Source organism: Haemaphysalis longicornis, unplaced genomic scaffold, assembly GCF_048455015.1.
Source record: "Haemaphysalis longicornis isolate Haplotype H1 unplaced genomic scaffold, Haemaphysalis longicornis Haplotype H1 scaffold_4, whole genome shotgun sequence".
Lineage (NCBI taxonomy): Eukaryota > Metazoa > Arthropoda > Arachnida > Ixodida > Ixodidae > Haemaphysalis > Haemaphysalis longicornis.
Window position 1 is genome coordinate 87063852 of NW_027526361.1, and position 17607 is coordinate 87081458.

General features: G+C 44.2%; 1 protein-coding gene across 1 annotated transcript in view; it reads left to right on the forward strand.

Moving 5' to 3' along the window:
• The window catches only part of Sqor (Sulfide quinone oxidoreductase), a 35690-nt gene extending 26335 nt beyond the window's left edge, over positions 1-9355 (forward strand). The window contains exons 8-10 of the mRNA XM_077707125.1: positions 158-225; positions 5026-5204; positions 8231-9355. Coding sequence (XP_077563251.1) covers positions 158-225; positions 5026-5204; positions 8231-8291 — 308 coding nt within the window. The 3' untranslated portion in view covers positions 8292-9355. The remainder of the gene's footprint in view (positions 1-157; positions 226-5025; positions 5205-8230) is intronic.
• Positions 9356-17607: the final 8252 nt, after the last annotated feature.

Below are 17607 nucleotides of genomic sequence, written 5' to 3' on the forward strand. Positions count from 1 at the left end.
ATATCGTGGAACGCAGTGGGGAATAAAATCCAATATTAGATGGGCAGTGGCACAACTAGAAAATTCTATTGTCACTTGATTGGCGGAAACACTTGCAATAAAATTTCTCGCTTCCTTGGTCATTCAGTTGTCCGTTTTGGTTTTCCTATTTCCGCAGCCGGTGAAATTGGAATTTTGCGCAAGAACCTATCCAACGTCATGAATGGCCAGCCCCCCAGTAAAAAGGTACGTGCGCGCGCGCACACACAAAAATCGGAAGTGTGACACTTTCAGGCAAAAAATTAATGGCCTGGACGGCTGACGCTATTTTAAATGTTTCAAAACATTTATAGGTGGACTCGCAGCGGAAACCCACCCATCTGTCTGAAACGCCTGACGTGTCACAGTTTCGCCGCAGGCGAAAATGCTCCTGAAAATTCTCCAGGGCCTTCGTACTTCGGACTCATTATGTTGCCTCACCAAAATGTCTTCGCATTAAGGAATTTATGTATAGTTGTGAAGCGGACTTGAAATGAGCCCGTTGCTCGAAGGCGCTATAGGGACTTTAAGTGGCTCGGGTATGATATGTGCCTATGGGGCCAGTGTTCCTTAGACATACACGAGATTTTATAGAGGTATTTAATAAGTGGCCTTTGTACCATCACACTTTGCTATCAGACTTGATATAGTGAACCCGAAGACGTCTTCCCAGCAATATACAGTCTTTCAAAATTTTCCAGGCGACGCCAAAGTTTTCTGAACTGGAAAGAAACCAAAGCAAAAGCTTGAAATTAAACTGTGACTAACTTATTTAATGACAGTAAGAAAGAAACATGTTTCTTTTAGCTTTCTGACATAAAAAGTTTCGGCCTTGCTGGAGAGGTAAGCTTGTACTTTGGATTTTTTGTGGCTTATGCCGTTCCCGCATGGCCTAGAAAATTTTGAAGACTGTACTTGTTCGTTGCAGTGAAGCCGACTCTAAACGAGCGTGGTCTATAGCGCTCTTTGGGTACGCGTGATGTTTTACGGAGGTATGTAAAGACGTAGGGCATTCATATTTCCATGTAAGACATCGTATATTTTCCTTTTCAGAAACGTCTTCCCACCGGAACATTAGATGTATACTATAAATGGGCTCGGCATATAGCGCTTCATACGGTCTTATAGTTATTGCAGGGCACATGAGGTTTAATGGAGGTAATTATTAAAAGGCTCCATGGAATTTCTGCTGTGGTGTCCAACCGCTATAGGTCACTTGAGAAATTGTTTTTTCTGCAATGCATGTGTGTGTAGTGGTGAGGCCGACAATAAAAAAGCTGGGTGTGATGAACCGTTTGTTTGATAGTTCCCACCTAGGGGCTTTGGCAGTTTTTTTATTTTCAGGGGAACATATTAATTAAGGTTAATTATCTTTATATGGGTGGCTTTTAGTACGTCGGGGTGGCGTACAGCGTAGTCGCAAAACGAAGTACAAGCATGGCTTCCAAAAAAAGTTTCGCGCGGAATATGTTTGTTGGAAGTTGGAAGGATTTGGGTGCGAAATAGGTTTCAAGTTAAGAATTATTCATTCACTATAATTGTTTAGTATATATTTAGGCGAGTATAGGACAATTTTGTACAATATTCGCAACAAAACAGCACGTACGATAGCACAAGTAATTTAAACAACTATGCACATTGAACCATTGCCCATCGAAGCGTCAGATGGTGGTCAGCATTTTTGGTCACGGCATTAAGCCAGTGGTTACATAAATGCTATAGTACGAGCCTGTATACCTCCTTGCGTTCTCTTAGTAAAGCATGAATGGCGATGACCGCCTGTACAATGACGTCATTTGTGCGCGAAAATAACCAGCTCGGACGAAAAATTTGACACTCTCGCTCAGATTTCTTACTCCAACTCACTGGCCAGGCTGAGCGAACGCTCAAAATATTCAGAATACGTAAAAGTTCGTTCATTGTTGTGCAGGTGTTCGTTCAGTGTTGTGCAGCTATTGAAACGTTGCGGAACACTGAACTGCAGTTATGTTATTGTCAGTAACAGTAAACCACCCATCTTTTGAACGTCTGAATTGAGGTCAGGACCGGCAACACTATTGCAGTTACTGCACTCAGCAGGGAGGTTCCCGTTTGAACCCATTCCCATTTCACCCTTCCCGCTTGTTCCCTCCCGTTTCAACCCGGCGCAAAACGACCTTCCCGTTTCGCTCTTTCCCACTTGGCCCGTTCCCGTTTGAACCCGTTCCCATTTCAACCTTCCCGTTTGTTCCTTCCCATTTCAACCTGGGGCGAAAGAACCTTCCCGTTTCGTATTTTCCCGTTTAGCCTTTTCACGGAATAACGTACCGAGTTAATGAAACGTTATCAATAACATTTTCATATTGTTTTTCCTTTATTTCTGTTTGTTCACAGCCGCTGCGATAGCATGCTCAGTACATCCAGAGTCCTTGACTGCTTTTCAAACCTGGGCTTCACTTTTTGAATCTACAGACGACGACATTTTGTTACAATTCAAGTCATACCAATTAACAAATCTTTTAATCTTTTAAATTAACAAACCCAACAAACACATTAACAATTAACAAACAACTCTTTTAAATTAACAAACCAATTAACAAATGAACAACAAATAAACAAATTACGAACACGTCGCTTATGAAAACGAAAACAGCGAAATACCTAAATGCGCTTAACTAAATGTATTTAGGTCGCGAGGGTCGCCCTGCGTCTGCCCTCGTTTGCTTTTGTTCGGTCGACTGAGTCTCGTCTCTAGCTTCTTTAGATCCACCCCCAAAACACCAGGCGCTTAAGTTTTATTACATTAAAACAACGCCATCAAGGCCGTGCCCCGAAAGAGTGTGAGGAGGAGCTACTAACACACACGATCAAACAAAGGTTTATACACAAACATGTTTTATCCCCACTCTACTTTAACTCAAGCTTCAAGATATTCCTTAAAGGACGAGTAAATAAAAACCAACCGACCCATAGCAACTCCGAGCGCTGGCCATCGACCGTCGGGCGGCAAGTATTGTTCCTACGACGCGCGCCGAAAATATGCTCAGCGCCGAAGGAATTTCGGCCTTTGTCAACCAGGCATGTCCATTACAAAAGGAGCTGTCAGTCCCTCGTCACATATGCCACATCTGGCTATAAAAAATCGCTGTCATGAGAAGCGGCGAAAATTATAAACTTAGCTTTGCGTTTTATTGATTCTGTTTATTCCCTTCACTCTAGTGTACTCAATTTGCATAATAGGGCAAGCCTTCAGAAACTCAAGCAGCGCAGGGTCGTCTTTAGCCTAAATTTTCTTTACTACAGAAACTTAAAATTGTCGCGGGAATACTACCTCCACGGGCCGTTCAGACGTTCAGCGAGAAGACATCATAGCAAGATTATTAAGCAGCCAATCAGCTTAATTACTATTCGAAAGTTCTCTTTGTTTCCTCGTGCAATTTCTTAGTGGAATAAGTTAACTGAACGAACAGTGAACTCGGTATCGCTAGAAGAATTTTCCCCACGTATTGGAAATATGTGTTCTAGTTGAATCGTCGTGTTTTAAAATGGGAATACATTATGAATGCATATCCTTGTTCGGACCCCTTTGCGTCTATTACATATTTATGTATTTTACTTATTTGTGTTGGGCGCTATTAAACTACGATAACAAATACTGATGTCTTTTTATGTTTACTCCTGCATGAGCCCGACCAGGCCGTAAAGTATCCGTAAATAAATAAAAAAATCTGCCCATTACTCACGTAGGAAAGGCATTAGTAGCCAATTCTCAGATTTCCGCACATGTTTTTGCCTTCTTTAAGTATCTCTTACGGACATCTTTGGTCTATAGATCTCTCTAACCCGAAGACAAAGCTACGCTCCAAACAATGAGCATAAGCGTGGCTGATAAACAAATTTCAGCCGCACGTACGAACACCAACTGCAGAAAAATCCAATGCGTGCATTACTCAAGATATTGGGTATCTTTCTAGTACACTTTCGCCGCTACAAATTTTGTGTCAAGAGGGCAGTAATCGGCCTAAGGCAATCGGAAACTTTTATCGGCCGGAAATATCGGTCGATTCCGGAAAATTTGGTGCATACAAGTTTTTAGTGCATGCCCCGTTGCTTGTAAGCACATTTTGGGGAACAGTTTCGAAGACGGTAACACGTTTTCAGAAATTCAAATGGGTTGGAACGATGCGGGTTCAAATGAGAAGGGCGCTTTGGGAGCGGGTTGTAACGGGAAGGGCGTTTTGGGAACGGGCTGAAACAGTAAGCGCCCAAACGGGAAGGTCGTTTCGGGAACGGGCGCACACGGGACGGGTCAAGCGGGAAGGGCGTTTGGGGAGTGGGTTCAAACGGGAAGGGGTCAAACGGGAATGGGTTCTTTCGGGCTACACCCACTCAGCAGACCAGTGTACTCGTAGCGCCATCTAGTGGCTGTTTGTTAACTCAAAAGGTAAGGCGGGAACTAAAGAGCCACCGTCATTCTACCCATGTTGCGTGGTGGCAAGAGACTGGATGGTCATCATAAAGCCCTTTGTCTCAGCCGGGCCGCTGTAGTTTCTTGTTACATGACAGAAAATGAGAACTTGGAGCGATGTAGAGGCGCCGGCTACATTTTCGTGCGGTAATTATAAAAGTCAGTTAACAATTATACACATTATACAGTCGTACGCAAAAACTGTAAACCGAAACATTACCCCAGAGTTTGCCCAATTATACGTGATTATGCACATCGATTATAAGTTACGCAAACAAACTACAATAGTTTGGTAAAAGAACTACAATAATTATACCCTTACATTGCTACAGCTAGTAACGGGCCAAATGTTTTCGAACGACGTGCTGTCCTTCGCTCTGTGCAACGGAAGTAACGTAAATATGCGTTCCTTGCAGTCACTGAATATGATGCTAATTTTTTTTATGGGCAACAGGACGGACCGTCGTCGGACCACTGAATATACGCGAAACGACTCGTGGCAGTCAGACAAGAGTACACGCGTTGGCATTGATTTACACCCGATGTCATTTTGTGTGCAGTACGACGGGTACACGTCGTGCCCTCTGGTGACCAGCTACGACAAGTGCATCCTGGCTGAGTTCGACTTCAAGCTGGACGCCCTGGAGACGTTCCCATTTAACCAGGCCAAGGAGCGCACCAGCATGTTCTACGTCAAGAAGGACCTGCTACCTGCTGTCTACTGGAACCTCTTTCTGCGGTAAGCCGGATCGGGTATTATAGTGAGGCTATCAGTGTTATCTTTGCCAGAATGTTCCGAGGCTCTGTCGTTCGTCTACCAAAACACTACGAAACAAATGACCCCACACAGTTTCTGTAGGTAGAGTGGCTGTACCTATTTCGTTACCGTCATCTGGAACAAGGAAAATTATTACATAAAATGAGATGGAAATGCGGCACGCGCCTCCGGTCTGACCCTTCAGCCACTGCGCACTGTTCGTCTCTTTGAGACACCGAAACTCTATCCGGCTCTAACCGGTCGCTATGTCGCTTAGGATGTTGAAGGTCCTGCGAAGCCCAAGGTAGCCAAAATCACCCTCGCTAATAAAAAGAAGTACGAATTGATCCGATTACTACGTGCTCCACTAGCCCTATAGGTGGGGTATGCGAAGATAAAACACCCAAAGATTACCTTAAATGTGAACAACTTGTTTTATTACACAACGCTCTCCTGCAGGAGCTGTTACAGAAAATTCAGCGGTATAATCCGAGACTCTGACGTAGTTGCTGTATAATTAAAGCAGTATTTATCCCGAAACAAATCTCATTCGCTCTCCTGGCGCACATTGAGATGATCACCATGAACAGCTTTGCCATTTTATAATTTTGACAATTTTTCGAGTTCGGAATTTTTCGAACGAAGCAAAGTGTGAAAATGGCCCCGCTTGCTATTGCTAGAGCAAGCATATTTGTGTATGCATACTCACAACCAAATTGAACGACAGAATCCGCTGAAAACATTGAGGCCTGCATACATGTCCACGGGCACGCTGGAGAGCGCATGCACTGATACGTCATAAGAAATGACATTTTTGTGTGCACGGGTCGTATTGTGTTGGATGGGCTGTTCTCGCGTTTCTCACATTGACTCTCTGAGACCACTATATTATCCCGTCGTTGCTTATACTGTATACATTGCATTTGCACGAGGAGCATGAGGATTGGTTCTGACTAATCCTAGAGCGACGTGACTTTGTAATTAACGTGGTAAGCTCAACTGGAGCCACTAATGGGCCACGTGCCTTCCCGGACTTATCATAAGCCAAGGAACTCTCCTTCGTGCCGAAAATTAAACCCTGTCACGTGTTATTGTACTCCGTCGCGTTTATCCCTGCATCACACTCTGCGCGTCTTTTTGTATTCGCAGCATAAAATCTGTAGTTTAGACGTTTGAAAGCGTTTCATTTTTGTGGTTATACGCCAGTTACTGAATAAAAAAGCCAGTCAGGGAAAATGAAAGGGAGGCCAAAGAAAATGTGAAGACAGACACAGGAATTGTATTTCCTGCCATGTCCCTGTTCTACGTTATTCCCTTGCTCCCTTGGATTAATAATTTTGATTCCAACTATGTCGAAAACCGTTTCACCTAGGTGACAACAAAATTGTCCGGGAGCGTTGGCGAGTGCCTGCGGAAGCGACGCTGCTAGGTCGTCTTGTTTTGGCGGCAAAGTTGGAACAGCGGTTGTGTTCTGATTTTGGCCGAGAAAAGATTGAAGTTTAACGTTTATGACCTTAGTTTTTAGCCCTCAGAAGGAGCATGATTGAAGGCTGGTGGGGCGTTTCCTTTGTGACCGTAAGTCGTGCGATGACGTTCTTGCTACAGTCAAACTTATATCACTTTGTTTCAAAATGTTTCGGTGTCACCTGAAAAAATATTAGCGGAAAAATTGCGATATGCGTTTGCTGAGCTGCATAGTATCATTATCTCGAAGCAATCGCTGGCCAAATTTGAAGTCTGCCATTTTATTCCGGAAGTGTGGATAAAGGTATTTGTCTCCTCTTGTAACTCCCCGCTATCCCGTATTGCTCTGCGCGGAAGCAACGCCTCATTATTAACAGCGTCTCATAACCATCTGCAATTGTCCAATGTTAATAAGTCGTGCATGCGAACTATGCCAAACCCGTTTTCCTTCCAGCATCAGATTGAATACTCAAATATGCACATTATGAGCCAGATTCGAAAGCAGAGATGAGTGCAATTTGCTGAAAGTTATGTGACGAGTCTATAAGTTAAAGCCATAGCTATTAGAGGGTTAAGCCTGCGCCGTCAACAGTTTCGCCTTCGTCTTCTGATCCGTGATTGAAGCGCTGTTTGTTCACCTTCGAGGAACAATAAACCCAAGCTACCTCTTTGAGGTTGCAATAACGTCTTTCTACACCAAAATAGTTCATAAAGGTGAGGTATATGTTAGCAAAACAGCAGTGTATATGAACTGATTTTTACTTGAAAAAATCCAGGTACTGGCGTGACCTTACTGTAACTAGTGTTAGAAATGTTCAATGGATTCACTGTATCAGCGCTCTTATAGTTCTTTCTAATCAACCGAAAATATAAAGGGGTCTTCTTGCGGCGATGATTAACGCCATATCGCTTTCCTTCATGCCTCGAATCACTACAAAAGCTACAGTCACTGGCAGCAAAGAACAGCACTCCGCGATTTGTTTACCGCAGCAGGCAGAGATATTTGTGTAACGACCACTGTGACGTCATTCTGTCCCATAAAGATTTCCGGGACTTTGGAGAACGCGCAAAAGAAAAAAAAAAAAACAGCTGCAGCGAGTTTCTTGGTTATCTGATGGACGTAGAGCAGCAGTATTTCGATCGTAACCATTTTAACTTAGGGACTGGGAGGCGTTTCTTTTCCATGTTCTTGACGCGTCACAGATAACTGAAAATGCCTTCTGAAGCCCGCTTTTGGCATTGCAGTATCATGTTAACCTAACCTGACCGTGCATGCCCTAACCAATCCTAACGTATCTAACTTTCCTAACCTGACCTATCGTTAGCACAATATAACGTAGCTCTGCATTTCCTAGTTTAAAGTGCACCTAAACCTGATGAAATATCAACGCGAGTGCTGACGCCGTACCCTATGTTGTAACCCATGCAGACCACACAGAGAGCCGAGCTTTGCATTTATGATTAATTAGTTTTTGGTTTTATCTCGTCTAAAATAAAATACGTTGAGATGAATTTGTCTAATTTCCACTTTTGTCTGTTTTCAGCGGTTACTGGGAAGGCCCAGGTCTCTTAAGGAAAGCGATGCACTTTGGATTCTCCAAGTGAAAGAGCATTATTTTTTTATTTCGCTGCTGTGCCTTCGGCACGTGGACCAAACTACACCACACAGCTCAGTGCGCCTGGCTGGGTTATGCGGCCGTGCGTCGGCGAAAGTCCACCATCTACAGCTACGCCTAGGTCGCGTGTCGGTCGCAGCGCCTGATGACCTTTAATAGACAATCGTAAAGGGAGCTTTAAGTATCATCACGAATATAAAAAGTCAAATATCGCTCTGTTAACTGGTTAACTTCTGAAATTTTTATTCCATACAACTATGATTCCGCCGCGTGGTTTTCAATTTTTTGCTCAGAAAGATACATTGTAACCACCGTGGTTTCGTATTCCCTACAAATCCTTCGGAAAGGTTATATGAATGCAGTGTTTCGAATAAACGCGCTTATAATTTGTAAGGCTGGAAAGAAGTCAGTTTTTTTTGTACCTGTGCCTAAAATGTGTACAATAAATCTGTACAAAGACTTTGCCAATGGGTCGTTTGTCTTTTCTGTTGTATGCGAAGATGGCATTTGTGAGCCGTGCAGCAACACTTAAGGCATGTATTCTAATACAGCTGGCGTAACAATTAAATGCTCAGTGACGAGCTACAAGACAAGTGTTTTTTTTACTTGGTTTTATTTTTAACTAGGAACTATTTTTATTTAGGAAGAATCATAGGATTCTTCGATCGAAACTCAAGTTTTAAAGTTCACCTTCCAGCCCTCTGTTCCCCAGAACGGACGGAATTTAACTGTACTTTCCTTCTTACTGCAAGTGCGAGCCTCGAGTTGTTTTAGAACACCTCTGTGCATCTTGAAAATTAGGTAAGGTCTGGGCTGACAGATACTGTAAATGTACACTTCTAAACGTGTGACTTTCGATGAGTATCTTGAAGTGTTTTTTTTCATAGTCTTTCACGTTGACAGCACTGTGTCTCCGCGTAACGGGAGGGTCTATATTTGACATTATTATGAGTATTGTTGAAGAGCATTTCGCGCGTGAGGAACTATATGTTTCCGAATGTCGATTTGTGCTTTTTATTCTTCAGTGTGTGTTTTCGAAGTGCCTGTTTTTGAAGTGTTACTTATTTTGTCAGCGTTGTTTTTTTTTTTCAGCCTGTATCGGCCCTCACGGGCTAACTTTATGAATAAATAAATAAATTTGAAAAAGTGGCCGCGTTTATTCTGTTCACGTCGCTGCCAATGTCGTCGAAAGACGATAGTCTTCTGGCGCCCATGCCACGTAAATGCCCCTCTTCTCTCCCCTGCCCGTCCGTCACGCGGTTCTTCTCCCGGTTCGCTCCTCCCACAATAGGCACGGCGGAGATCTGCTACAGTCAATTCAATTTTCGCGCGTCCCACTGCTCCCGCGGCATCCATTTGAACCTTTCGTTACTCTTGAACCTGAAATGCCAGAGTCGTGGGGTTCTCTCTTTCTATTTTGGGGCCAAAATATTGTTTTCAACGCGTATTTCTTATTTGCTGTTGCAAAAATTGAGCAGCAATCTATATTTAATTAAAAGAACACTGAGGATATTACTTATGTATTAATGCCCTGTCCCAAATGTGCCTAATGGTTTATTTTCCACAGCAGTATTGGCAAATGTAGTGTGTTCCCAGATTTAGTGGTTCGGAATGGTATATAACTCCTGCAAAAGGGCATTCTGACGTTCAAGGCATCTTTTACATATATGATATCCGCACTCCTACGTCTATAGACCACCAGTTTTCAGTTCCAATGCTTGCACACCTTAGATGTGGTTTCGGGGTTACATGTTATTATTTAACTTTTTGAGCTGACGTTCACTTTCTTGAGGAATGCCCTTGGAGGGTGTATCTTAGCGCAGCCGGTTGCATTTACGAACAACGTAGAATCGCTTGTGTTACAACTGGTACAGAACATCTTTTCGAATTGCATTCGGCTCCCTTATGTCCTGATTCGTGAAGTTGACTTTCCTTTGTCGTGAATCTGCATGCAGGGCACCGTACTTCACTGTGAGCGGAAATATTTTGCTTGGTACCCAAAATCTGCATACAGTATTTAGGTGCTGGGCTTGTGGCGTGGTAATTATGAGGTTCGTAATGCTTACTCTAAAAGATTTACGAATAAAAATGCTGAGCGTATATTGATTTTTTTAAATTCTTTCAAATATCTGCTGAATGACTATTGTGAATTGCAATTGACAATTGTTCCATTTTTGGGCTGCGAGAGAAAACGTTCGATCAGTCGTTGCAACGTGCAAGAATAACTACATAATAACTGCTCGGCTGGAAGTGATTTGATCTCTACGGGTGTTAGCAGCGTGGATCCAGTACCCTTGAAATATTTAATCTCTGATAATAATTGGTTTAATGTGAGGGGCTTCACTTTTACCTTCATGCGGGTGGTGGGCGTCACGTCAGAATTGGACAGCACATTTTGAAGCTCGTTTCACTCTTTAGTCATCGCCATTTCCGTAATTTCCCGATGCGTGCTGCGTCTCCCTTTCGCAGAGCCCTCTCAACATCCTCCTTTCACACCGCAATTTCCCTTTCCTGGCACACGACCCCGGCTCACACAACTTCAACTCTTTTTGGACCACCTATTTTCTGCCCCTCACATCGCGTGCGCTGTGAGAGGCAGCAAGCGACTGGCCGCGGCGGCCGCTTTTCTGATGGAGGCGAAAACCAAAACGCCCGTGTGTTCGAGATTTCGGCGCACGTTAAGGATCCCCAGGTGGTCAAAATTAATCCGGAGCCCTCCACTACGGCTCGCCTCATCACCTGTGTAGCGTCGGCGCATTAAACTCCACAATCAATCATAATCAATCACAGCGCGTGCGCCTTGAAACATGAAGATTTAATGCTTTCGCCTTAAAATATGCAGATCGTGAAACGCGCTGGACTGGATGGGTGGTTGCAAACATAACATGCATTAAGGGGTTGCGACTCACCACCGCGATTAACTGCTTCCCTTCGCTTGTGAGAAGCAATCCCTTATCCTCTGAGAATGTTCTATGATAACGAAAGAAGGATAATGAAGGGAGTGAACATGTGCAATCTGGGACACCCCGGCTCAAAGGCGCTTTTACCCGGCAGGGTTACCTAGGAAGGAAGCACGTTCCACTTTAAGAAATACCTTTTGAATAACCTAGTGGTGACAGGTGATCGACGCGCTAATTTAGGAATCGTTAATTTTTTTGTGTGGTAGTTTAAGTACGGGTGACTTACCAAGACTAATTTCGCCGTTATATTGAATTGTAGAAGTGGACAAAATGTGTGCCAGTAAGACAGGTTCCATTCTTGCTCGTTTCTCCTTCGTGCAGTCGCTGCGTGAAGATCTAGCCGAGAATCTCTGTTGGTCAGGGTGCAAGATTTTTGAGGCTGGAGATTACAATATAAAGAGCAGCCCCATGGCACCTCGTTTGCGTGACGCAGCCCTTTTTTACTCCTCCAGCTCGGTGTAATCAAGATTTTAATAAAGGCGACAAGAAATATTACAAGTCATGCTGTGCTCATAGTTTTGGAGACAGCTGGTTGGTTACAGTGCGCGATCAAACCAGCTTTCACGCATGCGGTACGCAACGACCAGTCTCGTGTCCTTGTCAGATTCTTCACTGGGGTGTAGTTGGTCTCGCTCGTCCACAAACTGCCGCCAGATAGTGTTTTCGTTATGTCATGGGATCGTCTTCTTCGTCGTCTGACGGGAACTTGTACTGTGGGAATCACTTACACGGCACGTGAGGCGCCCTCGGCGGAGAGTCACTGTCGCGGCAAGTTTCGACATGCGGCGTGATAGCTTATGGTACTCCTGCAGAGATCACTTCACACCAGAGTCTAGACAAACCACCACGATGGGAACGCTTCATCGGACCCTCCGGCGTCGTGTTCTCCCCACGTCACGCTCGACGTTTTCTCGCAGCGATTCGGCTGTAAACACCACCTCGATGCCCAGCGTGCTATCATGTAACGCATGGCAATGTTTCCATTCAAGAACTTGGCATTGTGTTTTGTTCACAGCATGTGAAGACGGAGCGTAACGCTTCCCCATGGGAGCAGTTCTCACAGATCATCTTACGGTGGTCCGTGGCACAGGCCACGCGTAGAAAGCCGCCACATCTCTTCGCGATTCAAGAAAGCGGAACCCATTCTATGGTGCGAAACGCACTTTGCGGTGCTCGGCGCATAACGAAACTTCCTCCACTGCTCACTGGTTCCGCGCTGTTGATGCAACACTGGGCTGGGAAAGAAACAAAGTATGTTAGCACCGTAAATGCACTTGTCTTAAACAAACTCGTGCTTTTGTTTGCCCCGAGCAAGTTATTGCAACTGATAGTAATTTTGACCTGCGCGCAAGCTTTTCAACTGTCCGGTCGTAAAGGTCTATAGGAGGGTTGCTGCATCGTTGCATCAATGGGAAGGGCCAAAGACCCGGGCGAACGGAAGCAGCTTCTGATGCGCTCTTTCTATGCATACCGCGGCGGGGGTCGTTTCACGGTCTGCATAGCAGCTAAGGACGTGCCCCTCACGACGCGCCAGGAGCGGCCATTTGGAACCGGTCGCGCATAATGCTATTGGGGCGAACAAACTTTCGCGACCCTGCCTAGACGGGGTACGAATGGCCCGTTGTTCGAGAGACCGAGCTATTCGTTTATTGCCCGATTCCCAACGCAGCATTTGGTGGACGTCAATGACGCCGCGTAATGGTACGTGCTGGTGAAGGTTTCGTACTCCTCAATGTCCTTTTGAGAGGTCAGGGGTATGGGGCTTGGGCGTTCGGGAAACGCTGTAGACGTTGCAGAGCTCCAGGGCTACGCTGTGCGCACGGAGGACAGAGCAGCCATTACGACGTAAGTTGGGGCTGACGTGCTTGGTGACGTTACGTTCGCGTCAAGCCGGGACAGCGTGACGTACTTTCGGAATGTCTATGGATGACGGAAGGACAGCCAAAAGGTCACAAAAGAAGTCACAACGTCCGGGGTCTCCTTTATCTCGGATAACTTATAAAATTGGAGAAAAGATGTGCGATGTTTATTGACTTCTGGTATTCTTCTATCCTGCCCGCATAAGTATACCTTAAGCTTTCACACTGCATAGTCTAGGATGAAGTCGTATCAGCTTTTTTTTTTTCGGTGGAGAAAGATAATGCGGAAAAATTTTGGAAGTTATACTTTGACGTAGGTTTTTGTGCGCGGCATTTTTTTCTTTTTTGGAGCCTTTGCCAGCTCATGGGGAGTATTGAGGTGAAAAAAATGCCTCTTATACGACAGTGTCTATGAACAGGAGGTTTATACAACAAGCTAACAACTTTTGCAGTACGCGCACAGAACAAGCAATGCATAAGTTTAAAGCAATGCCTAAGTACCCGGTGAATAAAAATACCCATTGGATTTTAAAAACCACGTTTAGTTCACCAAAGGCACTGCCTGCGGTTTATATTTGGGCGGTCGTAATTGTGCCGCACGAGAATTTCTAGAAATGGTCATGCGCTCACCACGTGGCCTTGTGAGGGTCTGTTGCCGCCCCTTTTGAAACTTGAACAGCCGGAATTCAGGAGCAGTTCAGGTCTAACAAGCCATTTATCGAGAAATAGCGCTACGAAAGTCGGCGGCCTTGGGGCTATAAAGATTGATATATGGGCGCAGGCCTTTGCGGCAAGTGTCAGGATTCCATTGCTTGGGAAGCTGAACTTCTGCTTTCTGCCAAAGATATTCCGTGAGGACGAAAAATTTGGTGAAGAGCATCCCCAGATTTCTCGCTCAAAATGGCGATCTTTCAGAGACCTAGCAAAATCATTGCAGGAAAGCTACATTGCGCACATATAAAGGAATCGACTTGTACACGAACATTCTAAAAATACTTTCCAGGACTACATATTTTTGTGCAATTTCTTGTCAAAATTTAGTCCCCGTACAATTCAATGGGGTAGTTTTTATGTCTGTGGATCCTGGTCGCACAATGTTCTAAACTTGAAACTCCGCTCAAAGCACGCTTTCGCCCGAACATAAGCTGTGAGAAAATATTTCGGATTCCGCTGAATAACTACAGAGTAACCGCTACCGAAAAAGCGGTGATGAGCCAGAAAGCTGCACCTGTAATACATTTGAAATGCCTTTTGCGACGTCTTGTAAACGACATTTTCTTTCGCGCGAACAATGCCGCACTCTGTGCATGCTTATACCGAACACTGTAACTCGCAAGTGCTGTCACGGATATAAAGCACTGCGGATTACGCTTTTAGACTCACTTAATTTGAAACGGGACAGACTATGAGTTGCACTATTTCAGTGAGTATATATGCTTCGAAACCCTGGTGCAACCATTCTAAAGATTGCTCCAGCGTCCTTGTTTCACGTTGAGTTTACTTTTTTTATCATTACTTCAAACTTGTTTCGGGAATATTACGCATTTGTAAACGATAAATAGCAACTGAACAGCGGTGAAACTTTGTCGGCACAATATGCATGCGTCATTTCTATTTTCTATGCGTACGATGTCCGAGCACTGCCGATTAATTTGCGGTATTCCTGGTATTGTTCCCCGCTATGAGTATTGTTTGGAATATTATTCGAATCATTTCAATCATAAGCGCATAATTTAATTCCAATGAACTTCTTACCTGACATCGCTGTCACTGGGACGCGGGAAGCGTTAGTTAAATTATGAAGCCTTGCAAGCATCGTGCACGTCTCAAAAACCGAAACCAATCAGGTTTACTGACGTTTCTACTGGTGGACCAGACTTCATCCGAGTAAGTCCGATGAAGACTGGTCCTCCAGTTGAAACGTCAGCAAACCTTTGTGGTTTTGTTTTTAACACGTGCGTCGGACTTTACTTTTTGATATTTCTTCTGGACCATTGGAAACTTTTTCTCCTCGACCGTGTATATATATATATATATATATATATATATATATATATATATATATATATATATATATATATATATATATATATATATATATATATATATATATATATATATATATATATATATATATATATATATATATATATATATATATATATATATATATATATATATATATATATATATATATATATATATATATATATATATATATATATATATATATATATATATATATATATATATATATATACAGAAAGATAGGTCAGCAGTCTACAACGCCAAAGGAGGCATAGGGGTGTGGTTAGGCTCTTTTCTTTATCAGTAGCTACGGTTAATTAAGTAAACTTTTTTTTTAATATACAGAAGAAAGAAACAAATAAAAACACGCGCCCAGAGTGGGGACCGAACCCACGCCTTTCGATTGAGAACAGAGGAGAACACAGTCGCCCAGATAGCCGAATTGGTAAGGCATTCGACATGTAATCGAAAGGCGTGGGTTCGGTCCCCACTCTGGGCGCGTGTTTTTCTTTGTTTCTTTCTTCTGTACAATTAAAAAAAAAGTTTACTTAATTAACCGTAGCTACTGATAAAGAAAAGAGCCTAACCACACCCCTATGCCTCCTTTGGCGTTGTAGACTGCTGACCTATCTTTCTGTATTCCTCAACGAGCCCCTCATTTCCTTACTATATATATATATATATATATATATATATATATATATATATATATATATATATATATATATATCTGTGTGTGTGTGTGTGTGTGTGTGTGTGTGTGTGTTTGTGTGTGTGTATGTATGTACAGCCATGTAATTTTTCAGGTTCACTACTAATACATTAAGTTGAGACCACGGACGGCGCGCGCCTCTCACGGTCGGCAAGCCCGCACTTGGAACTCATGGTCTCATCTCTGATTTACGGCCAGAAACCTGCATGACCAGCAGGGACGAAGGGTCGAACCACTTCGTTCATTAAATAAAGCTGTTTGCGGCTCTGCTTCGCTTTCCGCACGCAAACGCTAATGAAATGCGAGTGCTAATAGGCTTTCCCAATTAAGCCTCGGTTGCTTGTCAAGACATATTAGTTGCCCGATTGTGCGTGTCTATATTACGTGCTGCCTGGGACTATACGTAGACGTATGGTGCCTGTGCCCAACGCACTTTCCGTTGTTAATACCGAAGGGCCGCGAGTCCGGATCTTCGACGAGACAAGCAAGTCATGCACGTACGCAACCGCCAATTAGAAAGGAGGGGGTCTACGCGAACCGCCGCCGGTGAAGGTCCGTGCCGCGGTTGAAGGCCTTGCGTCACGGCGTCGTGCATACGTTTAACACGCGGGTGACCTGGCGGCGTTCCACGCAGGGATGATTGAAGTGCGGTTCCACCTGCTAAGGTTTCCGGCACCCTTCAGGGATTTACGCTGACCACAGTGATAGTCAAGAACCTCGCGATGTACCTGGGGTGCCTCGCACAGGAATGCGCCAGCCAAGGGAATAAAGGTGTTTTTGCAAGCATAAAATAGCGTTGCCGTGGAAGGAACCACGTGCAGGGCGCAAACAGGACGTGACCAAAGCCAACTTCGACGAGAGTACGGGCCTCTCAGTTTACTGCTGAGACAATAGTTGCGAAGTGGAAGGGATAGTTAGCAAGTAAAATTGAGGCTGACGACGCTACTTTCAAGATTAAAGCATAATCCGCTGTAGTTGGAAATACGTTGTTAACAAAAATCCCGGGGCATCTCCACCAAAGTGAAACCTGGGGAAGGCGAAGCACGCAGTGTATAAGTGCATTCTGGGCGCCTCGGCGCTTTTGCCCGCGGAGATAAAACCGTTTGGGTAGAGGTATACATCTTTGCTGTAAGTCTCGTGTCTTTAAAGCACAAAGCGTTCTAGCGTCAGGCGTTGTAAAGCGAGTGTCCCGGTGTGTTTTTTTAGTACGCGTTTTTGCCCACGGATGTAAAACGTTCTTGCGCGAGGCGTTGGAAAACAAGCATCCCGGTGTTTTAGTACCATGACTACATGATAATACGGCGACATGAGATGTCGGCGACATGAGACGCCGACAGCCCGAGCCCCTAAGGGGCTTAGCCACCACCTTAGCAGGCGAATAATTACGTTGAAGTTTATGTGCAGAGGTGGTGCTGCATTGAAGTATGTGCTGACTTGATTTCGTCCACAGACATCAAAGAACTTCAAAATGAGATTTAACGCCGTCAAATGGTAGGCGTCGCAAGCTGCTAGGTCTAAATTGTTGTTACGTGATTCCGAAGATGATGACAATTTTACTTGGCCTAGCAATGAAAGCACCTAATCCTTTCGTTGCTTTGAAGGAAAAATATAAGCATAAAAATCTTTTCGAAACACACACATTTACCAGTGCGAACGGCTGTAGAATGGCCTCCAAGCTGTATGCGTACCTACGCATTTTTCCTGTCACTGCGGCTGGAGGTTTACCAATTCAAAAGTCCGTGTTCG